At 41.7% G+C, this 23519-nt stretch overlaps 4 protein-coding genes across 16 annotated transcripts in view; all 4 read right to left on the bottom strand.

Annotated features, from left to right (window-relative positions):
* ttn.2 (titin, tandem duplicate 2) overlaps positions 1 to 23519 on the bottom strand; it is a 203742-nt gene that overhangs the window by 103696 nt on the left and 76527 nt on the right. For 9 of the 13 annotated variants that reach the window (XM_068736078.1, XM_068736096.1, XM_068736114.1 and 6 more), the window contains 24 exons: positions 22572 to 22628; positions 21912 to 21983; positions 21580 to 21648; positions 21354 to 21425; positions 21122 to 21193; positions 20634 to 20879; positions 19936 to 20472; positions 19450 to 19551; positions 9880 to 9951; positions 9576 to 9677; positions 9373 to 9468; positions 8907 to 8951; positions 6222 to 6272; positions 5717 to 6112; positions 5340 to 5618; positions 4579 to 4848; positions 4325 to 4464; positions 4096 to 4222; positions 2633 to 2899; positions 2250 to 2516; positions 1686 to 1949; positions 819 to 958; positions 468 to 594; positions 28 to 294 (listed from right to left, as the gene is read on the bottom strand). In XM_068736078.1, the coding sequence (XP_068592179.1) occupies positions 28 to 294; positions 468 to 594; positions 819 to 958; positions 1686 to 1949; positions 2250 to 2516; positions 2633 to 2899; positions 4096 to 4222; positions 4325 to 4464; positions 4579 to 4848; positions 5340 to 5618; positions 5717 to 6112; positions 6222 to 6272; positions 8907 to 8951; positions 9373 to 9468; positions 9576 to 9677; positions 9880 to 9951; positions 19450 to 19551; positions 19936 to 20472; positions 20634 to 20879; positions 21122 to 21193; positions 21354 to 21425; positions 21580 to 21648; positions 21912 to 21983; positions 22572 to 22628 (4137 nt within the window). The remainder of the gene's footprint in view (positions 1 to 27; positions 295 to 467; positions 595 to 818; positions 959 to 1685; positions 1950 to 2249; positions 2517 to 2632; positions 2900 to 4095; positions 4223 to 4324; positions 4465 to 4578; positions 4849 to 5339; positions 5619 to 5716; positions 6113 to 6221; positions 6273 to 8906; positions 8952 to 9372; positions 9469 to 9575; positions 9678 to 9879; positions 9952 to 19449; positions 19552 to 19935; positions 20473 to 20633; positions 20880 to 21121; positions 21194 to 21353; positions 21426 to 21579; positions 21649 to 21911; positions 21984 to 22571; positions 22629 to 23519) is intronic. The other 4 variants (XM_068736105.1, XM_068736131.1, XM_068736139.1 and 1 more) reach the window with 4 other exon arrangements.
* Positions 6284 to 8392, bottom strand: LOC137889688 (uncharacterized; the record flags this gene model as incomplete). The annotated part of the gene is made up of 1 exon (XM_068733667.1): positions 6284 to 8392. A coding segment is annotated over one exon (1707 nt), but the record flags the coding sequence as incomplete, so codon positions are not given.
* On the bottom strand, positions 10133 to 16662 carry LOC137891617 (uncharacterized). The gene has a single exon (XM_068736333.1). It carries the CDS (start codon positions 16306 to 16308, stop codon positions 10321 to 10323), a length of 5988 nt encoding a protein of 1995 aa, XP_068592434.1. The 5' UTR covers positions 16309 to 16662; the 3' UTR covers positions 10133 to 10320.
* LOC137889684 (neurofilament heavy polypeptide-like) lies at positions 16743 to 19214 on the bottom strand. Its single transcript, XM_068733652.1, has 2 exons — positions 18776 to 19214; positions 16743 to 18020 (listed from the first exon to the last, which is right to left on the bottom strand). The coding sequence occupies exons 1-2, from the start codon at positions 19212 to 19214 to the stop codon at positions 16900 to 16902; spliced, it is 1560 nt and encodes a 519-aa protein (XP_068589753.1). The 3' UTR covers positions 16743 to 16899.

Genomic DNA, 23519 nt, shown 5'->3' with positions numbered 1-23519 from the left:
CCGTTCCTGCCTAACACAACCATTTACCTTTGATAATCAACTTTCCAGACGTCCGTTTATCTTCAGCCTCAAACATGTATTTGGCTTCGTCTTCGTATCTGGCAGATTTTACAATAAGAGTGTGTCTCCTTCCCTCCACCAGGAGTTCAAACTTATCATCATTTGACAACTCCTGAGATCCCTTCAGCCAGCGGAAGCTTTTGGGCTCTCTAGAAATTTCCAGCTCAAACTTTGCCTCGTCCTTTTCGTACACATGCACGTCGGTCAGCGGTGTAATGAATGAGACCGGGACCTCTGTTGATTTAGACAGATATACAGTCGGTATCAAGGTTTCGTTCTGCAGCGACCCATAAAACTGAACGATAAGATCTTAAAAGGAACCAGTGTGCTCCAGCTTTTCATTTTCAAAGAGGTAAACCACGACCACAGCGCTGCGTCCATTAAGACTTTGCACAAGAAAAGCTCACCCTTCACTTTCAGGTTAGCAGAGCTCTTGGCGTTGGCGGCGGTAAACGCCACCTCGCCTGTTTGAGGCACTTTGCAGTTGTACAACACCAGCGTGTGTTTGGCTCCGTCCTCCACGATCTCAACATCCTGCAGACGACCAACAAACTTTTCAGTTAAAAGAAACAAAAAAATGGCCCTCTGGTCAACCCACTTTCATTTGCTGACAAGAGATCAAACATTCTCATGATTCACATCTCAACCCTGAGAAGGTTTGACATGTGACGTCACATCGAATCCCAAATCAAAATTAAAGTGAATCAAAACCAAAGGTAAAGAGAATATCTGCTGAGGTCTTATTTGAAGAGACATACAGCGGATGGACTGAGGACTTCTCCGTTCAGTTTCCATTGGCCGTGGACGTCGTCCTCACTGAGCTCCACCTCAAATCGAGCGGTCTCTCCATCAAACACCTCAACGCCGTACACCGGCCGAACCACCTTGATGTGGCGAGCTGACGTTTAAGACAGGGGACAAAAATTCTCACTGAAGACGTTCAGACAAACTTGACATTAATACAAAAACACAGTCCATACGAATACAACTACATAAGACAACAGACGGGCACAGACACTAAACAGAAACCTCCTTTATTGTGCAACCTTTTCATAAGACCATAGAAAACCAAATGACCTTTCAGTGTCGTCAATTCTTTCGGTCACATCAGGACACATCATCGCCAAAGAGCAACGACTGAGGAGATCTTTTGGTTCTATATGGACCTATTACAGTATTGAGGTGCCACAGTTCTTCAGAATATATGAAGAACAATAAAGGTGTTTGTTTCTTCAAAGAGGGGGTGGTTCTGGTAGGGGAACAGTGAAGACCCTTCAAAGCACATAAAGAGACGGACAAGAGTTACGGTGGAAGAACACTACAGGAGAGGACTGATCTCCAACATTAGGGCAATAATCGAGGGAGAAATTCATCGAAGCTTCCGTCTCCGAAAAACCCTTTAACTCTTGTAGTGTGTTTCTACCGCTTTCATGAGGATGGAGTGATGGGAGAGGGACCACATACAGGTGATGACAGTGGTAATTAAGAGGTGATGGAAAAACTGCAACAAGAAAGATGTCGATGGCTCTCTAGGTTTGGTTAGGTGGTGGTGCAGATGAAGGGTGAGCTACAGAGGTGTGCGAAGCAGGAGGAAGTTGGCTCAAAACTAATTCTTTTGTTTTTACCTTCAATATGAAGTGTCGCCGTCGTCTTGTCAGTCCCACAGTCACATACGTATTGTCCTTTGTCTTTGTCCCCGACTTTCTTGATGACGAGGGATCTGCGTTTGCCCTCTGCCTTAATGGCCACCACCTTAGAGGTCTTGATCTCGGCCTCGTTGTGGTACCACATGACATCCACGTCTTTGCTGAGCTCGCAATCTAGAACCACCTGGTCTTTCTCCACCGCGGTGTAGTCCTGCAGCTTAACTGTGAAGTACGCATCTCCCTCTGGAATGGGGACATTTTTTGGGTGACTCTCAACACATATACAACATGTGAACTACACACAAACAACACATGTACAACATTAGTACTACACATACATATATATACAGTATGGTCCAAGGCAAAAGAAGAACAAGACAGTCAAACAAGACAAGGAACACAAATGCACGACATAGAAGACAGTAAAATGTCATACAAATACATAATGAGTGACACAAACATGGACAAATAGCTGTGGGGGAAGAAGAAGACACACTGGCAGAGGAGGAAAGACAGAAGACAGATGGATTCTTTGTGGTTTACCTATGACCGTCAGGTTGGCCATGGAAGGAATTCCTTTGGCCTCGGCCTTAATCTGGCAAGTATCATCTAGAGTCACTTCCTTTATTTCTAGCACGTGTTTCTTTCCATCCACGTGAGTGACCACCGTTCTGCTCGGGTGGATTTTAACATCGTTCTTGTACCAGGTGACGGGGATGTTCTCGTGAGAGAGCTCCAGCTCAAAACGAGCCATGTTGCCTTCCTTCACAGTTTGGTCCTTTATCGGCGAGATAAATTTGAGCCTGATACCTATAGTTGTATTAGTAAAGCATATCCGTGTGAGTTAGTTTGAAAGAGGAGTGAACCAACTCAGTGGATTCATAGTAATAATAATAAAGGTCCAGTAGTGGCGGTCCAGCACTTACCCTCCACTGTGAGTCTAGCTGTGGACGTTTTGCCCAAAACCGCAATTGTATATTCGTCCTCGTCATCAAATTCACAGCAGTTTATGATCAGCATGTGCTTCTTTCCATCATCGATGATGTCATACTTTTGGTCTGTGGTGATGACGTCGGCGCCTCTGTGCCACATGACCTTAGAGACATCCTTCGTGATGGTGCATTCAAACTTAGCCTGTTTCTTTTCAGGCACAGAAATGTCCTTCAGCGGGACAACAAAGTCCATTTCGATTTCTGGGTTTAAAAAGGTGACACAGGTACAGAACACATCAACAACACGACAAAACACAATAACAGGTGCGACAGACTACAGCCAGTGGCCAGTTTACTGGGTTGTACCCCTCTATGGGATCCTACCAAAGGGATATTGGGCGGTATTTATGTGAAACACCTACAATGTTCTGGTTGCAGACTAGATTGTGGCTCATTGATGGTACACACAGTTAATCCCATCATTTCCAACAGAAAACTCAGTGGAAACATCTTCAGGTTGTGCAGGTCGTCTAAGCAAAACAACGTCTTTGCATTTCTGGGATCGTTCACAAGAAACAGCCTTCTTTGGAGCATGGTGTTGAAGGACTCTAAAGAGCTGTCATGTCTTGCTGGTAAATAGCATTCTTCATGAAACATTCAACAAAGCTCTCATCATGAGGAAGGACCAGTCCATCATCTCGTCCAGCTGGCACCAAATTCTGACTTCAGCTTCATCAGGATGTGACAAGAATCTTCATTCTTCTGGCCAATTCGTCTTTCTTCACCAGTTACCTCCTGCTTGACCATCTGACTGATTGAATGTTGATTAAATCAAATAGTTACTGACCTTCATGATCTGCTGCTAAATCTCAGTGATTTTGTGTCTGGTGGAGGGACCCATTCATGAACATGGTGTTGGTTTGAATAATAAACTGGCCACTGAACGTAGATTTAACATAAAATATTTAACCACAGACGATACAAATTTACGATTGACAATCGTCAACAACAGACATTTGAACAAACAACAAATAAAACATTTTCTTTTGGGCGGACAACAAATAAAACATTTTCTTTTGGAGGAACACATACAACTTTTCCTTTGAACAGACAACAAATAAAACATTTTCTTTTTTGGACGGACAACAAATAAAACATTTTCCTTTGAAGAAACAACAGAAAAACACACCGGACACAATTTTGATCGTAGGAAATACTTGTGATTCCACACTGAAATTGCTCCTCTTCTTTCCGGGCTGCACGACGTCTCAAAAAATTCCCCAAATAATGAATTTAACTCTTCAACCCTCTTAAATAAAGATCTAAGGTCTGCTCTTACATGCCATAAAGCTTTATTTAATTTCCCACAGACCTTACTTCTTTATTTTTCACAGCTAATATCCTAAAGTCATGGTACATTTGTAACTCCAGTCCCAGATACCAGAAGTACTTCTTACCTCTGACATTGAGCATTGCGCTGGTTATGGCGTTAAGAGCCTGGTAGGACACCTCTCCGGCCTGATCCACCTGGCAGTTTTTCAGAGTGAGTCTACGCACCCCACCCTCCATGTGGATGTCGCACATCTGGTGAATACATCACAACACATTTATATAAATAAAGTAATGAAAATGGCCACGCAAAAGTAGAAATACATTTTGTACGCAAACAAGTCCATGAAGTCATACCGGGGATCTGGTCAAAACCTCTCCTTTGAGCTTCCATTCTCCCGGAACATCCTCCTCAGAGATCTCCGTCTCAAACATGGCATCTTCCTTCTCGACCACCTCGACGCTGGCCAGGGGCTTCAGGATATCCGCCTCCCGCTCTGAGAAAGAGATTTGAATTAGTACTCATGGATATCAACCAAATGATAGAAGGATAGATAAAAGTGCTAGAGGTGCTGAAGTTAAAAGTAAGGAAAGTAGGTAGATGGATAAACCTCCAAGTGTTAGCTTGGCAGTGTAGACGCGTCCTTCCACCTCCAGGGAGTATTCTGATACGTCCTCGGGCTGACAGTTCTTGATGGTGAGCGTCATCTCTTTTCCATCTTTCTTTATCTCCACCTTGTCAGAAGGAGTGACCTCGGTCTCTCCTTTGAGCCACTTCCAGTTGGGGGTTTCCTTGAAGAGCTCGCATTTAAATGTAGCGGCAGCTTTTGGCTTCACATGCTGGTCTCTCAGTGGTTTCACGATCCAATCTTTGACGATTTCTATTGGAGTAGAACATTAAAGCATTAAAGACACGATGTGCACCATTAATATACTAAATATAACATGCAGTCTAAGGCAGGGCAGAGAAAATAAAACAGGCTTAGTCTTCTTGGACTATCTGACTTTAAGCAGTTTTCTGACATCACTGCAGTTTGAAGTGACGCTTAAGGAGAGAAATTCAAGGTTTCTCCTAATCTGAATTTGGAATGTCCAAGATGTGAATATGATTATCTGAATTTAGCTGCAGGTTATTAACTGAGATCTACTTCTGGACATCAAGATGTAAAACATTGTTCAGAAGAATTGAAATATATTGTTTCATGTCAGTGTATTATGACATGTTATTTTAAATAACAATGGGCCAAAAAGATGGTGCCCCTAGGTACTTCAAGCCATTCCTGTCCAAATCTAGACCCGCATACAGTCCATGGGAAACACTGGTATTGATGTATGCTACTGTGTTTAGCGATATGTTCAATATTGTGCTCACCAATGACTTTGACATTCGTTGCAGTCTTTACATCTTCCTGGTTGACCACCTCACACGAGTAGATCCCTGTTTCGGCCTCAGTGGTGTTCTGGATGGTCACGGAGTGCTGCATACCGATGATGTTGATCTGAATCTTGCCAGCCTGTTTCTTCAGGACCTCTCCGTTCCTCTTCCATATCACATCTCTCTCTTTGTTCAACTCACAGGTCAGATACAGAGGCTGACCCTTCATAGCTGAAGTCTCCTCCTCCAGCTCTTTGATCCACTTCACAGGTAACTCTGTGAGGAGATTAAAAAAAAACAAAGCAATGAGCTATTTGATTACTGGTACTATTTCTGGGCTTCACAACACCAACTTTGGTTTTATTGTTAAATACCTTCAACAATGAGCTTGGCTGTGCATGATATTTCCTTGCCGGCGTTCTTGGCCACACAGGTATATTCACCGGTGTCGGAGAGCTGCACATCAATAATGTTCATCTTGCGATCTTTTCCGTCAGAGTAGAACTTGTGTTTGGGGTCCTCACGGAGGTTACTGCCGTCTTTCATCCACGATGCGATGGCGGTGGAGGGCGAGACCTCACACTCAAACATGGCAGACGAGCCGATGGACTCGGCTTCCTTCAGCACGATGTCCTGAATCTTCTTGATGAACTTCAGGGGGACGGCTTTGAGTTTGAATCCTGCGAAGGGTTCCTCTGGTGGCGACGGGCCCTTTCCACCAGGCCTTAGGCCGCGGCCGCGGCCTTCTCCAGGGGACGGGGTCTGCTTGGCTAGAAATAGAATAATTTAAGAGAATGAATTGACGGTTTGGATTTCAAGAAGAGTTCTGTGGCATCACCAAAAAGGTTTTTTTTGTTGAGAATTCCTAGGTTTACTTACGTTTCAGCCCTCTACCTCGACCTCTTCCTGCTTCTTCTGCTGGTTGTCCCTCTGTTCAGAAACAATTCAAATTAATTTTGCTGCACACACTGTGGTCATATGTCAATGTGCTGGGAGATATGTAAAGTCCACTCGGATGGATTGGTGAATATGAAGTGATGGTGATGGTAAATATATGAAATAATGATTTTACACCATGAAGAGATGGAATAAGGAACCAAAGAGTAAAGATGGTATGAGAACACATGTTGGACTGATGGGAATGGAAAGATATTAAAATGACAGATGCACAAATAACATAACAGAAATGACAGAAAGTTATGGATATGACCAGACAGTTTGACAAACAGAATGATAATTAACATAAACACAAGAAGGAGATGGCATAAATCGCATCACACGTAAGATACGATGAAGAAGAGACTATTATGATGGAGGCATGAAAGGAAATGGGTAGAGATTATTCAGGAGCATGAAGAAATGTTTTTTCTCAGCCGTTTTTGGGGGCCGCCCACCATCTCACCTCTCCTGGTGACCCCTGGAACCTCGAGAGCTCCTTCCTCTACTTCACCCTCCCAGTCTTCAGAGCCATAACTGTCTCGGGGAACCAGCTCCCAGCCCCAGGCCTCTTCTTCTTCCTCCTGCTCCGCCTCTTCCTCGGCTTCCTCTTCGAACACCTCCTCCTCCGGCTGGGTGGCGACCTTCTTCATCTGGACGGCTCCAGGAGAGACCTCCTTCACCAGAGGGATCCTCCCTTTGCTGGGCTTTGCCGGTTCTGCAGCCTCCTCCGGCGACAGCTTCTTTGGGACCTTTTTGAGAGTCACAGCTTCGACAGAGTCTCTCGGTGAAACCGTTTTAGGAATCCTTTTGAGTTTATCAACACTCGGCATTTTCTCAACAGGGACTGCTTCTTTGAGCTTCTCAACTTTTGGAGATGGAGTCTTCTTCAGCTCAACTTTCTTGAGCTGCGCCAAAGGCTTCAGAGCCACTTCTTCTTTCTCCTCTTTCGCTTTGGGCATGACTCCCTTCTTCAGCTGCAGAGGTTTGGGCTCCTCAGGAACCTTTTCTGGTTTCTTAACAGAAACCGGCACAGGAGACACCATCTTCTCTGCTGGAACCCCCTCTACCACCTTCTCCGGCTTCTTCTCTGGAGCTTCTGGGATTTCGCGTTTCTTCGGCGTAACCTCTGGCTCTCGTTCTTTTGGTTTTTCGTCTGGGCTTGTGCGACGGCGGCACTGCAGTTCATCGGCCAGCTTCCTCTCTTTCTCCTCTGCTGGTTTTTTCTCAGGCTCTTCTGCAGCCTCTTTGGAAGGCCTGGAGAAGGGCTTCAGCTTGACGCTCTCTGTCTCTTGTTCCTGTGGTGGGATTTTCTTCACCTTGGTAGGTGCTTTGACCTCCTCAGGCTCTTTCTCTGGAGTTTTCTTTTTCTCTACTGGTTTTGGCACCTTGGCTGGTGGCTCCTTCACCTCTGGAGGAGCTTTCTCTGGTTTCTTGGGAGGCTCTTTGGTTTCTACCTCTTTGGGGATCCTCTCTAGCTTCTGGAAAGGTACTGCGTCCCTGTCTGGCCTCTCCTTCTTGTCCTTCTCCGGCTCCTGAGCTGGTTTAACAGGCTTTTCAAATGGTTTGAGTTTGACTACCTCTGCTTCAACCTCATCTGAAGGCAATTTTTTCACTTTCTTCAAGGCTGCACTTGGCGGAGCAGGTTCCTCTTCCTTTGGTGCCTTGGGAGTTTTCTTCAGAGAAATCTTGTCTTCTGGTTTCTCCTCTGTTGGAATGGGTTTCTGGCGGGTCCATGCCTCTTTAGGAGCTTCTTTCTGTTCCTGTTCTTTAGGCTTCACAATTTCTGGCTTTTTCACCACATCTGCTTTCTCTCGAGGTTTCCTCTCCTCCGCAGGTCTCCTGGTGGCGATGGACATCTCAACAGCTTCTTCTCTGTGCACCATCTCCTCAACATCAAAGACTGTGGTCTTGGTGACCTTCTGAGGTTTTTGCTCTTCTTCGGTCTCTTTAGGTGGAACTGATGGAATCTTCTTCAGTTTGATAATCTCCTGCTCCTCTTCCACTTCCTTTATCACTCTGGTTGTCTTCCTCAACGTGGGAATCTCAAACGTACCCTCCTCTTCCGTGTGAATTTTACCTTTTTTCTGCAGAAGAATTTCTAAGGTAGCAAAGGTTTGACGTTACTTATTGACACGCAACTAACAACACAATTTGAACAAACATACACACACATATACTTAATATTTAGAAAAAGAGAAAAATAAATATAGAAATAGGAACAAATATCAAAACATCCAATTATTTTGATATAAAACAAAAAAAAAAGAATACATGACAACAGTAACAGAAATAAAAACAGACGGAAGAGACACAAGAAAAGACAACTTCCACAGGATACAACATTAAACATATACTGAAATACCTTTTATCATTATTTATAATATACATTATTTTAAATTGTTTTGAAGAATGAATGTCATAAGCCAATCAGAGCTAATAAGTGGTAATTTCCCTGATTTCTTTTAGCTCCCAACATCTCTAACTGATGAGATGCAACCATGAACCTGGTGTAGGTTTTAGATTTGGTGGAACCATTGGGCAGAATCAGGAGGTGTGATTGTATCGCTGCTGATTGATCTATACTGTATGTACTGTGGTAAAGTGATGATAAATCTGAGCTCCTACCTTTCTTGACTCCTCCTGGTGCTTGGACGGGTCCTTTGGTTTCATCTAATACAGAAGTATAGTTCAGAAAATTGTTAATTAGGTAATTTACTAGTCACAAAGAGCATTTTAACTGATTTAAAACTTACCAGACACATTCAGAAATAAGTCAATGTTCTAATACAGAATGAGGACGATATATGCGATGAAGTTGTGATGGAAGTAGTCCAGTATCACATTAGTGGAATGTCATAAGAAATAAGTAAAGACAACAGGCTAAAATGAAGTGTCCGAGGACACTTGTGGCATGCTTGAGTTCAAGATAAATTAATTAACAACAAAAAACAGACATACAACATGAAAGTGTTCTGCTGCTGAAGGTCATACCGACCAGAATAAGACGGACTAACAATCAACAACAACACATGGGAGGTTATGTACTCCAACACAGAGGATGTTTCATTCTCAGTCCTTCAAATACTTCTACCTGTTTCAGGAGTTTTCTTTTTAACCACCACTGGTTTTTCTTCTTCCACCTTCTTGGTTGGTTCTTGGGCCTTTACGACAGGCTTTGGCTTGGCCACTTCAAGTATAACAAAGAGGGAATCTAAGTATTTTGAAGTATCAGTAAAACACAAAACTCTTTTTAAGAACGCACAAGAAGAATTCTTTTGAGAATTATCAGGATACCTGGTTTTGCTTCTTCTTGTGGAGTAATTTTCTTCTCCAACTTCTTGGTTGTGTCAGTGACTTCAGGCTTTTTGGCAGCTTCTTGAACTTTTACTTTGATCTCTTCAAGTACAAGATACACAAGGACTTCAACAGAAAGCTCTACACAAACACGACATTCTAGATGGGAGAGCTTGACACCAAGTTTATATTGACATTCAACATTAATCACCACCAAGAGTCATGTTTGATCAAGAGTGACATTCTTTTATGAATGCCTTCACAAACACAGACATAAAACACATTGAGAAGAGAAGTTGAGTACCTTCTGGAGGAGCAGCTGGCTCTACCAGAGCTTCTTTGAGTTGTGGTGGAGACTCCTTCTCTTTCACAGCAACTTGGAAATTAAATGATATGACAATCAGAACCTCATTAAGACGGATGGGGTGAGCACTGAACCATGCAAAGACAAAAACAAACGATGGAAACAAACACAAGTTGGAAGTTTAAAAATGGAAGAAGCTTCTCACCTCATCCGTGCATAACATTTTATCTGGATACACAGGTACAGTGAAACATAACAGACACAACAAACGACAGAATTAGAAAAAGCGATGAGAACACCCCAACATGAAGCTGTGGTGGTTTAGATATCAGGTGATACGAAATCAAGAGAGACCGTCTCAGTTGACGGCGTGGTGGTTCTTCACAGTGCCCAAACACAATGGGTGATATGACATGATGTCCACTTAAAAGAGGTATGAATCTAAGAAATCCTTAAGAGGGTGAAAAAACGAGGAGGTGCACAACGATGTTTGGTGCTCAGATCAAAAACACGTGCTCGGTGACACATAACAGTTTTCCCTTCTATACCTCTGGAAGAGTCTTGAAGGGCCCTGGTTTTTATGACGGACTGAAGCCCCTGAGCTTCTCCCTTCCTGCTGCTGATGGTTTCAGCCTCCCGAGGTGGGAAGGATCGGATGTCTGCTTTCAGACTCCGCTCGACTTCTGGCTCCTGTTTCCTGGTGGAAACTTGTTCGTATTCTGGAGAGTCCGTAGTATTTAGTCTGGTTTTATCTGTTACTGAGGGTTCTCTGACTGTGGGCTTTAGATCAATATCTGATTTTGATTCTGTTGTTGAAGGTATGTTTTTGTCAGAAACCTTCACTTCAACTATCTCTTGATACATTTCCTCATTCCTTTTCCTGGGTACAACTAACCGATTTCCTTTGATTTGTTGCTGTCCAGTGGCTTTTATCTCTCCTTTTTCTTTTTCTTGAACCTCTTTGATGATTTTGTCTTTTCCTAAAACTTTAGCAGTGGAGTCTGGTAAGACTTTGGTTGTCTTCTCACCGAGTTTTTCCACCTTTGACTTGCTTTCTCGTACTTTAAATTCTTCACTTTGATCCAGCTTCAGTCTGGATTTGTCTCTCTTTACATCCTCAGATTTGTACGCTTCTGTTTTCCTTGATGGAATGTCTTTAAATAGATCGTCAGGGGAAATATACTTTTGTGGAGTTTCTGATATAACATCTTGTTCTTTCACAATCAATGGTTTTGTGTATGCAACATGCATCACAGGTGTGCTTGAAGCTTTTCTTTCTATTTGTTCCTGCTTTGTTTCTCCATTTGGAGAAACAGAGAGGAAAACATCTTTAACGGTGTCTGTTTTAGACTGAACACCTTCCACTGTAACCTTTCCTTGGTCCTCCAGAGAGTCTGGTTTCTTTGTGCGATAATATCTAACTTCCTCATGTCTTCGTGGATGGTCTCTGACAACCACCTCTGTTTTAGTGTCTTCTCCTAATATTTCCTGCGTCTTTTGTTGAGTGTGTTTCTGTTTTGTTAGCATTGTATCGTCAACAAATTTAATTCTGTCAGTTTTATCTGTTATCTTTTGCTTTTCTGCTAAAACTTCCACACTTTTCTTGGAGGACTCTGGACTTTGTGAATGTTTTACAAGAAGAACCTCACTGGATTCATAAACGTCCTCTTTCTTTGATGCAATGTCTTTTATGAGCTTGTCAGGTGACATGAATCTTTGGAGAGTGTCTGATTTGACGTCTCCCTCTTTAACCACGAGATGTTTTTCAGATGCAATGTCCATCACAGCTGCAACTGAAGCTGTTTTTTGGACTTGTTCCTGTTTTGTTTCCATAACGTTTATTGGAGCAACACTTTCATATTCATCTTTAACCGTAACTGTCTCACACTGCACTTCTTTAAGGGGAATTCTTGTAACTTTGTCTGACCTCTGTCCTTTCTCTTTTAGGGATTTAGATTTCTTTGGCTCAGTGTGTTTAATTTCTGTGTCGGTTACAGAAGTAACAGCTGTCTTTGTTTCAGTTTGCTTTTGTCTGGTTTTTATCTCTTCAGCTTGAAGAACTCTGGTGGTTTTATCCATTTCTGAATGTATTTCTGGAGTTACTTTTGATGTTACTTCTGGTTTGGATGCAACTGAGGTCTTTCTTTTAATTTGTTCCTGTCTTTCAGGTAATTCCTCTCCAATGGCAGAAACCATCTCTGTTTGATCTTGAACCAGGTCTACTTTTGACATGACTTGTTCAGTAACTTTCAATTGCTTGTCAGATGCGATAGACCTTCGGAGAGTTTCTGTTTTAACATCTCCTTCTGTCACTATCAGAGATCTTTCAGATGCAACCTCCATCACAGGAGCCACCGAAACCTTTCTACCCACTTGTTCCTGTTTTGTTTCTGTGACTTCAAACGGAGTAACACTACCGTAGTTATCTTTTACCACGACTGTCTTGGACAGAACTTCCTCAAGGGAAGTCTTTGTACTTTTGCTCAACCTTTGGCTTTTCTCTTTTAGGGATGTCTTTGTCTGGATATCCTCAATAGATGTATTGTCAAACATCAGCGGTTTCTCTGTTTTGGTTTCTTCTTTCTTTTGTGAAACGTCTTCTAAATCTTTTCCCTTCATTACAGGAGAAACTGCTGTCTTTGTTTGTATTTGTGTCTGTCTGGTTTTGATCTCTTCAGCTGGAAGAACTGTGGTGGTTTGGTCTGTTACTGGATGTGTATCTATCAAAGAGTGTTCATATGTTACTTCTGGTTGAGCTGCACCTGAAACACTACTTTTACCTTCAGTTTTCTCTTGTTTGTCTTTAACTATGTCTTCCTTGTTCTTGGCTTGTTTAACTGGAATCTGTTTGGAAGGATCTGATAAAGAATCTCCATCTTCAACAATCTGAGATTTCTCCACTATTTTGTCTGTTTTGTCTTTCTTTGAATCTCTTATTGGCTGAATTTCTTTCACTGTCTTTGTTGGCTTCTCTTCTCTCTCGGTCAGTGTTTTTTCTTTCTTTGGATGAGTGGTTTCAAATTCACTGACATCCCTCTTTCCTGTTTCTTTGTCTTCATCTGTCCTTTTAGTTTCAGCATATTTTTCTAGAGCATCAGACTTTTCATATGTTGCTTCAGGCTCAGTAGTGGATGAGGCTGTGATTTCAATTTGTTGTCGTCTTTTTAGTGTCTTCTTTTCAATGGGAGACACTTTTTCTGTTTTACTTTGAACTGAGATTAATTTGGAGCTGATTTCTCCTTCAACCTCTTTTTCTTTTGTTAAAGAAACGTCTTTGACCACATCATCAGCTGAGATCATCTGTTGTGGAATATTTGTTTTAACATCGTTATCTTTTATTGTTAGATGTTTTTTAGCTGCATCCTTCATCGCAGGCACCACTGAGGTCATAATTTCAGCTTGTTCCTGTTGGACATTTGTGGCCTCTAAAGATGTAACACTACCGTATTCATCTGTAACTCTGACTGTCCTCACCTGGACTTCTTTAACTGTAATCTCTTTAGATTCGGCTGACTTTGGCCTTTTATGCTTTTGAGCTTCATCTTTCTGAAGAGAAACTGACGTATCACCTTTAACTGTTTCTTCAGGCTCAGTTTGCCTCAACAGATACTCCTGTTCCTGTTTTGTTTTCTCGTCTTCAGTCAGAGGTGTTTGGTCTTTTCTATCTTTAATCAGGACAACTGTCTGGAATTCTTCCTCTATTTTATCTCCAGTCTTTGGTAACTTCTGTAATCTCTTGATCTTTTGTGTTTCTTCCTTTGAGTATCTTGCTTCAGACTTAGGAATTCCCTCCTTTCCTGTTTTTTGAGTATCTTGCTCCATCAAATGTTTTGTGTGTGGTAATTGTACCTCAACCTCAGACGCACCTGAGACTTTTCTTTTAATAAGTTGTTCAGCTATTTTTGGTGTCCCATCTTCAATAGGAGTCGCTTTTACAATTTTATTCTCAACTGTGACAGACTTTGATTGGATTTGTTCGTCTGCAGCTTTTTTAGTTTTGGTCAATGTTTGTCGTCTGTCCTTCAGAGATATTGATTCTTTCTGAGAAATACTCTCTGACTCTTCAGTTTCATTATTATCTGTTACACATTCAGTTTCTTGGTTTTCTGCATGTTTTTTAGGAGCTACTTTCAGTTCTTCAGAAGTTTCCTCCATTAAAGGTTGAACTGAAACCTTCTTTTTGATCTGTTCTGGTTTTGTTTCTTTGATAGAAGTAACTTTAAAGGTTTTATCTTTAACTGTGCTGACCTTTAGCTGGTCTTGTTCAACAATAATGTCTTGAGGTTTGGTAAGTTTCTGTGGTTCTTGTGGCGATTCTGATTCACTCTCTGACGAATCATCAAACGTTTCACGCTCTGTGAGAAAGTCTTTAGTTTTTGCCTGTGTGTCAGATGTTCTATCTTTGATGGGAGTCACTTGTTCAGTTTTATCTTCAACCGAGACGGACTTTGATGGGATTTGTTTGTCTGCAGCCTCTTTACCTTTAGCTAACTTTTTCCGTCCCTCCTTCAGGAATATTGATGTTTCAGAAGGTTTTTCCCCAAAGGAATCAATTTCCTCATCAGGAGGTTTTTCAGGAGCTACTTCCAGTACTTCAGAAGTTTCCTCCATTAAAGGTTGAACTGAAACCGTTCTATCAATCAGTTCCTGTTTTGATTTTGTTCCTTTGAAAGGAGTAACTTTAAAGGTTTTATCTTTAAATGTGCTGACCTTTAGCTGGTCTTGTTCAACGATAATCTCTTGAGGCTTGGCGAGTTTCTGTTGTGGTTCTTGTGAATATTCTGATTCAACAGTTTTGGCCTTTCTTTCACGCTGCTTCTGTTCTTCAGTTTTAGAAACTTTAGGGATTTTGTCCTCAGCTTTGACGATCTCTGGCTGAACATTTGGAGAAAGTTTATCTCTTTGCTCGTCTGTTTTCGACTGAACTTCTTTGATTTTAATCTTATCGGTTTTGTCTCGACTCTGTCTTGTTTCCTTCTGAGCTACTTCGTCTTTTAGTGGAATGTTTTCTGAGCTCTCATCCTCTGCTGGGAGTTCAGCACTTCTACTAGGTTTAATATTGATATCTGGCTCTGATGAAGTGGTGTCCATCACAAGATGAATTTGTTTCTGACTTGTCTCACTGGGAACAACTTTAGCAGTTTCTGAACCATCTCCTGCTTTCAGTGACTCTTCATGAGTTATTTTGATTATTGGAGAGATTGAAGACGTTCTTTCAGTTCGTTCTTGCTCTGTTACTTTAAAAAAAGTGTCTTCAGCAGTTTCATCCTGAATCTTTGACTGGACATCGTCAGATTTACCTTTGATTGGTTTCTGCTGTTTCTGCTTTTCTTTCCCCTCAATTGAAAGCTTTCTAAATACTGTTTTCTTTGTTTTCTGCTCTTCCGTGGGAATACATTTCTCTGTACATTTGTTAATTTCATCTCCTCTGACCTCCGACTTAACTTCAACTTCAGATTTCAGTGGAACTTCTTCTATTTGAGGCGTTTCTGACAAAAAGGCTTCTTTTCCTTTTTTAGTTTTAGATGTTTGACGTTTACTTGTGACCCGTTTTAACTGAGACTCTTTAATCTCTTCGGTTTTGGCAAACATTGGTTCTTTTCTCTCGGGGGTATCTGGTTCTGTCAATGATTTAATAACAGGAGTAGTTGATGCTTTTCTTTCAGTCTGTTCCTTTCCTGTATTTATCTTTTCAGCTCTAGGAACTATGTGTTGCTGATCCTCAGTTGTTACCATATCTGTCAGGTCTTTGGTTTCTTTTGACATTTGTTCCCTTTCTTTAAAATGAAGATCGTCTTCTCCTTTAACAGCTCTGTTTTTCCTACCGGAGTCCTGTGCTTTAGTGGTTTTTATTTCTGGGGTATAATGGTCTACCGTTGGTTTTGGTGGTCCCTCTTGCTCAGATCTCACAGAGGACTGTTTCTCAGCTTGCTCTGGTCTTGGTTTTTTTGTCTTTTCTTTTGGTTTGTCTTTAACAACAGCGTTGACTCTGTCCTCATCTTCTGTCTGCTGTCTCACTTTCTGAGCAACATCTTTCTTTTCAGATAAGATTCCAGGTTTTTTAAGAGTTTCTCTATCCAACAGTGATTCTGGGTGTTTGACTTCTATCGCAGGAGAAACTGAGTCTCTGTCGGGATTCACCTCAGTAGTTCCTTCCATCGGACTGACTTTGACCAGTTTGTCTTTAAATTTAACTACTTTGGACAAAACTATTTTAGGTTCATCTTCTAGTCCCTGAATTTCTAGACTCTTAAATTGTCTGTCTTTGCTTTGAGAAGCTTCTTTATGTTCTTTAATATCTTTTTCAATGTCTTTTATTTCTATGCTTGCTGTTAGAGGATCAGTTTTTTGGACAGAAAACTCTTTTTGTTTGCTAGGTTCATCCTGAACTGCCACAGTTGTTTTCCTCTTAGATTCACTTGCTGTCATGATGAGCTTTGCTTTTGTTCTCAGACCCTTTGTCTTTAAACCATCAGTAACAGTTAAATCTCCACTTATTTCAGACTCATCATCAGGTTCTATCAGCGCACTTAAAATCCCTTCTTGCTGCAAAGATTCTTCTTCTTCTTCGTGATGAATTTCAGCCTCAAACTCTTCTCTTTCTGAAGCGCTGGCTCTCTTCTCGGCCTCTAAAAGGCCGGTGGTTGTTGCTTGAGGATGGAGGATTGTAAGAGGTGTGAAGAGAAAGCACCATGTAGCGGTGCCAAGAGATTAGGGAGAAAACAACAACAACAACAACACAGACACAAACAAGTTAAACCAGACAAACACAGATAATAAGAAAGAGGAAGCAGCTGAAAAAGTGCTGTCGTTGTACCTCTCTCTGCTCGTTTTCCTTCTATCTCCACTTTCTGAGGAGACGAAGCAGCAACAATCGTCTCGGCCTTGACTTCTGGTTCTTTAATGAACAATAAGGTTTTGTTTAACGCAAGATATTAACTTGTAAGAGGAAGAAAGACTTAAAACCACAAAGGAATAAAAAAAAGAGACGTTTACGAATGAGGATGAAATGACTGAAAGTCATACGACAAAGTTAAAGATGGAAATGATCAAGATATTAGAATTTCTCTCTGTACCTCTGGAGGCAGCTGGAGGGGAAATCCTTCTCTTCTCTGGTTCAGAAGTTTTTCTCTGAACCTCCATTAAAAGACTAGTTTCTTCTGTTTGACGGACGTCTTTGGATTCTTCTTTCTTCTGGATTTCTGCTTCAGTTCTTGCAGCAACAAAGTGAGACTCCTGTTTGGTCCCTTTTGGCCTCTGAAGCTGGATGTCTGTTACTGACTCTTCTGGTTTTATTTTGGGGGTAGCCTCTTCTTTAGGTTTTGGTTTTTTAATTATCTCATCAGACTTTAACTTCTTCTCCTGTTTCTTTACCGGCACTTTTTCTGACGCACTAGTCTCATTTTTTTTGGAGTCAGGAATGACTGCTGGTTTAACTACAGTTTCCTCTTTTCTAATAGTTTTCTCTTCTACCGTTTTCACCTGAATGGAACCAACTTGTGTCGGTTTGTCCTTAACTGTGACTTCTGCCTGCTGGATTGTAATAGTCTCAGTTCTACTGTATTTATCTTCTGGTTTATCTGAAACGTGATTGACTGATTCCTGTTTGGAGACTTCTATCAAAACCTTTCCTTCAGTTTCTTTTCCTCTGATAATAACTGGTTCACTTTTCTCTGCATCCGTCACTGACGGGATCTTTTCTGGTTCGGACTCTATTTCTTTGGTTGTAGTTTTGTCTCTGTCAGATTTAGTTTGCTGGACTACAACAACGGTTTCTTGAGTTTTCTCATGTTTGGTCGACCTGATTTCTTTCTTCTTTGAAGAGTCAGTAACAGAAATCCCAGCTCTCAGTTCAGACTTTTGATCTGTGGCCTTTTCCGTTGAACTGAGGAAGAACTCTTTCTCCGATAACGACGGCATCGTCTCGCTCAGACGAGCCACCTCGTCCTCGTACGACACCTCGGCATGTTCCTCCACCACCTCCCCGTGTTCCCACGCCTCCTCCCCGTGTTCCCACGCCTCCTCCGTGGGCGACACTTTCTCCGTCACGTAAAAGACTTCCTGAATCTTCTGAGCTTCTCTCCTTCGCTCGATCTTAACGAGACTCGTGGTTCCTTTTAAAGAGTTGAAGAAGAGGCGTCATTCGGCGGCGCCAAGAGGTGACGGACAAAACACAAAGACAAACATTAGTGTTGGAAGAGACGACACAGAGATGAATCAAACGGTGATAATCCAGCTGCCGAGTGTTAAAGACTTAGAGGTGGTGAAAGCACTCCGTCATGTTCTCAGACGGTCGCTACCTTTTTCTGGAGGAGACACGGTTTTCTCTTCAGAAACCTCTGACGGAAGAATCTTCTCAATCTTCTTACTTTCTATTTCTTTTAAAGAACAAATCCGTTTTTTAATCCAAGACGGAACGTCGGATCAGAGAAGAGGGTTTTAAAAAAGAGGAGAATTTAGACATTTAACAAACAAACATGGAGAAAGCAAATATTAAATCACAGAAATCAGACGTCAAAGAGGGAAGTAAGAAGACGAGGCAACAGTTCAGTCTGACTTCAGTTTGAAAACTCACATAATGACTAACACATTGCAGACAGTTTTCTGACTAAATAATTACATTTAATTGACTTCTGCTGCATCACTGATCAGTTTACCTTTAATTTATCAAATTCTTTCATTATTTACATTTTGCACATTGAACTAAAAGCAACAGTTCATTTTTTTGAGTGTGTGTTTAGAAGTGCTGCCATAAAGTACCTGTAGCAGTAACTACTAACTGTAACAGTAACTGTAACTGTAACAGTAACTGTAAGTGTAACTGAACTGCTGCCGACATGCACACAGACAGAAATAAAGAGGTGAGATCTGCCTCGCTGTAGACCTCGTTCTGTACCTTTAGGAAGACTTTCTTCTACCTCTGGTTTGGGTTTGGGTTCAGGTTTAAGTTTAGCTTCAGGTTTAGGTTTAGCATCAGGTTTGGCTTTAGCTTCAGGTTTGGGTTTAGCTTCAGGTATCTTCTCAGGTGTTTTATCTACAGAGATCCTCTCTGGTTGTTTCTTAGACACCAGGTCAGGTCTTACTTCCTCAGAAGGAAACCTCTCTGGTACCTTCTCCTCAGGTACCCTCTTTGGAGTTTCCTCCACTTTCCTCTCAGGTGTCGTCACCTTCTCTGGGACCCTCTCAGGGGTCTTCTCCGCACCTGGAGGCCGTCTCTCAGTTACTGGTTCGGGTATTTTAGCAGGTTCGGTCTCCTCAAACACCTTCTGAGGTACTTGTTCAGGTACGAGTTTAGGTTTGGGCTTCAGAGCTTTAAGAGGGTTAGACACAAACATGACTCAAGACATGAAGAAGTGAAAGCTGTGCTGTCGCACATTAAAGAGACATTAAACACAGCAGTTACTCAAAGAATCCTTCTGGATACCAGAGGAAAAGATCATTATATTCAATATATATTATATTTAGTAAGTAAATAATATAATTTAAAGGTCTCGGGGTAATTTGAGTAACAGGACAAACAAAACAAAGTGTGAGCTTGTGACTGAAGCTCCATCAGGACCATTAAAGTACCTTTCTCGGTCGTTCTCAGCTCTTCTTTGGGAGGAACAACAACTGCAGCTTCTGGTTTCTTGGGCGCTTTTGGAGGCTCAGGTAGTTTTTCCTCCACAGGAACTTTAAAGAGCACCATTCACAGACATTAGAAGCTTTTCAAAAGAACTGAAGAGTGTTGTTAGAAATGGACAAACACAAACACTCTATCGAGTGCACGACAAGAGAAATTCAATTAAACCGGACAAACAGGACATGCAGCCCCCATCGAATCATCACAGGAACTAAAGTTAGACGTTAAAAAACACAAACCAACCAAGTCAAAGAGAGTCGAAGATGGATGGAAGAGTTTGGGTTTTAGTGTGACGGGTTATGGTGAAGATGAATAATCAGGATCAATAAGCACTCGTGTAAAACCACTCAAGATGATAATGAAGATGTTAGATGGTGGAGTTAAGAACATTAAGAAAAACTCCGGAGCTGCATCTCAATCAGAGACGTTTATACCTTTCTTAAGAGGTTCCTTTGGTGCAGGCTTCGGTTCTGGTTTGGTCTTTGGAGGTTCTGGTTTTGGCACTCTCACTTCAGATTCAGCTTTTTTCACTGCAGGTTCAGGTTCGGGGACCACTGCAGGTTTAGGTTTGGGGACCACTGCAGGTTCGGGTTCGGGGACCACTGCAGGTTTAGGTTTGGGGACCACTGCAGGTTCTGGTTTGGGGACCACTGCAGGTTTAGGTTTGGGGACCACTGCAGGTTTAGGTTTGGGGACCACTGCAGGTTCTGGTTTGGGGACCACTGCAGGTTCAGGTTTTGGGACCATTGCAGGTTCAAGTTTTGGGACCATTGCAGGTTCTGGTTTTTGAACTGGAGGTTCTGGTTTGGTGGCAGCAGGTTCTGGCTTTGCTACAAGAGGCTCAGGTTTACGGACTTCTGGTTTTGGTTTTTCTGGTTCTGGTTTTGCTTTTGGAGCCTCTGGTTCTGGCTTTTTCACTGCCGGTTCAGGCTGGATCTTTGGCGGCTCTGGTTTTGGAGCCTCTTCAGGGACTTAAAGCAACATTTAGTTTAGAGATGAGCAAAGACAATCAGGACACAGAAACTAAAAGATTTGCTTCCACACTTGAAGCTAAGAAAACCCGGTTAAGACAGAATCAAGTCTTTAACATCAACACACACACACACACACAAACAAACAAAGCAGGAAATACCTTTGATTGGAGGCGTTACCGGCTTCTTTACCGGCACCGGCTTAGCTTCAGGCTCCACCTTCGGTTTGGCGTCAGGTTCTGCTTTGGGAGTCGGTGTGGGCTTCGGTTTTGGTTCAGGTTCTGCTTTGGGAGGAGGTGTGGGCTTCGGTTTTGGTTCAGGTTCTGCTTTTGCTTTGGGTTCAGGCTCAGGCTTAACTGCAGGCGCCACTTTTTTGGGCTCAGCTGGTACCTGAGGCTTGGGCTCATCTTCAGGTAGGTAACACACACATTAGCTAATGTTAGCATGAAGTCGTGATAGCATCTAAGATTTATCAAGAGACGCTTGAAAAGAGTGAGACGACACTCAACAGAGAGAGAAGATGAAGAGTGAAACTTAGAAAAACACCAAGTACAGAGAACAAAAGATAAAGACATTAAGAGGTGAGAAGCTACGAAGCAGTGAGCTCAAGGAAGCTGCTAATGATAAGATCTCAAACAAACTAAAGTACCTTTCTTTGGCACTCCGGGCTTCTCGGCAGGAGGCGGGGGGGCAGCGCCAGGTTTCTTTACCTCCTCTGGTTCTTTTAAGATACATTCAAAACACAAGATCAACCAGACGGTCACAGAAAACGAGACAATGAGAGGACCAGAGCTGAATCTGAGCCTCATCATGACAGAATACTTAAACATAAAGGGCAGTGTCATCAGCAAAGAGAGATGGTTGAAATCAGACATCTCTACCTTTTGGAGCAGGAACTTTCTTCTTCTCTGGGACTAAAACCTTTTCCTCCACTGGCTTTCTGGCCTCCGGTGCTTCAAAATATCAGTAAAAATTAAGTGAGATCTCACAATATGAAAAACATTAACGGAGGCTCAAACAGACACATTACATTGAACTATTGTAAAAGTGTAGAAAACGAATTGATTACTAAACAGGTACATGCCAACATCAGAGGAATGCTGGTACCTTTTGGTGCTGAAGGCTCCTTCACATCCGCTATCAGCTTCTCTTCAGGCTTTTTCATAGCTTTGGGAACTTAAAAAGACACCAATGGTTTTAGCAACACAAGACAGATGCTGAGAATTTTCAGGTGAAGCAGAGAAGCTCAGCAGAAGATAAGAAGACAGAAAAAGCAACTACAGTAGATAATGTAAAGAGTATATCTGCAGCAAGTAAGGAAAGGAATGAAAACACAAAGATGAATGAAACAAAAGAGTCAAAGATTTTAGTAGCGGAGGACGGACGGACAAGTTAAGAGGCGCTGAGCTGCAGCAGGAAGACGTTCAGGTGTTTGGTACCTTTCGTTGGGATTTCCTCTCTCATTTCAACTTTCTTGGTCTCCACTTTCTCCTCAATGGCAACTCTGGCAGCTGAGGGAGGGAAATAAAACACAGAAACATCCAGAATCACCATCACTGTCCGAAAAACAGCAACTGTCTGAAGTTGATGCAGTAAAACAACCTTTTCTCACTTAAAAGACTAATTACTGCTCGTAATGAAGTCCAGTAATAGTATTCAAATTGTTGAATCAATCTTACCATGAAATCTGTATAAAACCTTGTGTTATGTTATAATCAGAAACCGGATATAATGTGTTGTTTTATAGAACAAACTGTTCGAAGTGTAGACTTCTAACTTAAAATGCACATGGTAACCAGTTATAAGTTCAATGCAAAGCAATATAGTTACTGATTTTCTACATTCATGCATTTGGAGAAAGAAATTAAAAAGGGGTAAGCAGAAGCCATAGAATGAACCAGATGGACTTCAGAATGCTGTTAAGGAACCAAGAAAAGGGTTTAATGGCAAAGTAAAGACAGTGAGGACGATTATGAGACAAACGAAGACGAGTAAAAAGTTGGGAGACACAAAAATAAAGACGAACATGAAGAGAGAGCCATGGTTCAGAGTGGCTCAACACACACATTAGTTTCCTGTGTGTTACTGAGGTCTGATACCTTTGGTTGTGGACACCTGCTGTGTTACTGTCTCTTCTGTCCGGCTCTCAAACTCCACTGAAGGTGTGAAAACCACAAAAGTGACAGAAGACAACAAACGTGAGACAGTTTGTGCTCGAAAACTCACAACGTCGTTTCACAGGTTAACAAAGTCTTGTTGTCTCAGAGAACCGAAGTTTCACTCATAAATGAAGTGACTGAAACTACAATGCTTTAAAAAACAATCACTTCCTGATTTAATGAATTGATTACTAAGCTGGCCCCGAAAGCACAGGTCTGGGGGCCCAAAGGGTCAAGGGGCCCCTGAGACAAAGCTTCTGTTAACCTAACCGGTTGAAAGGTCAAAAAAGAAACACAAGATAACAACAAAGAGACACAGAACAACTAAGAAAGAAGACAAAGAGATGCAAAATGACCACAGAGACAAAAACAACCACAAAGAGACAAAAACAACTACAAAGAGAAGACACAGAGACAGAAAACCACAATCAAGCCAACATCTTACCCTCAGATCACCGTTTTGAAAAACTTTCATTAAATCAGGAAGCAAATCTTTCAAGAGAACTAAACTAAACTCAGATCAACATTTTAAACTATTTCAAAGAGTCCGAGACAAAAGACTTTGATAGTGAAATGGCGACTGAAATTAGTTAGATTGTGATGAAGAGATGAAGATGGGATGAAAGTTAAAAGAGTGAAAAAAGTGAACAAACAAACAAGAACATGTGACAAAGACTTTGATAATAAATCTAAGCAGAGATCATTCAGATGACACAATGATGATGTTATGATGAACGTCAGAGGCAGATTTGGGTAAATTTTAATTCTAAGATGCTTATTGAGTGTGAATTAAGCCGAATATTACTCCATTATTATTATTATTATTATTAACCACTTATGATATTTAACTTTGTCAGATGAATCCAAACTGCAGTATTAGTTATTCCT

This window comes from Cebidichthys violaceus, unplaced genomic scaffold (genome assembly GCF_023349555.1).
Source record: "Cebidichthys violaceus isolate CVI_PGR_0920_01 unplaced genomic scaffold, fCebVio1.0.p SCAF_11, whole genome shotgun sequence".
NCBI lineage: Eukaryota > Metazoa > Chordata > Actinopteri > Perciformes > Stichaeidae > Cebidichthys > Cebidichthys violaceus.
The sequence above is the reverse complement of the archived record's forward strand: the minus strand, read 5'-3'. Positions and strand labels throughout refer to the sequence as shown.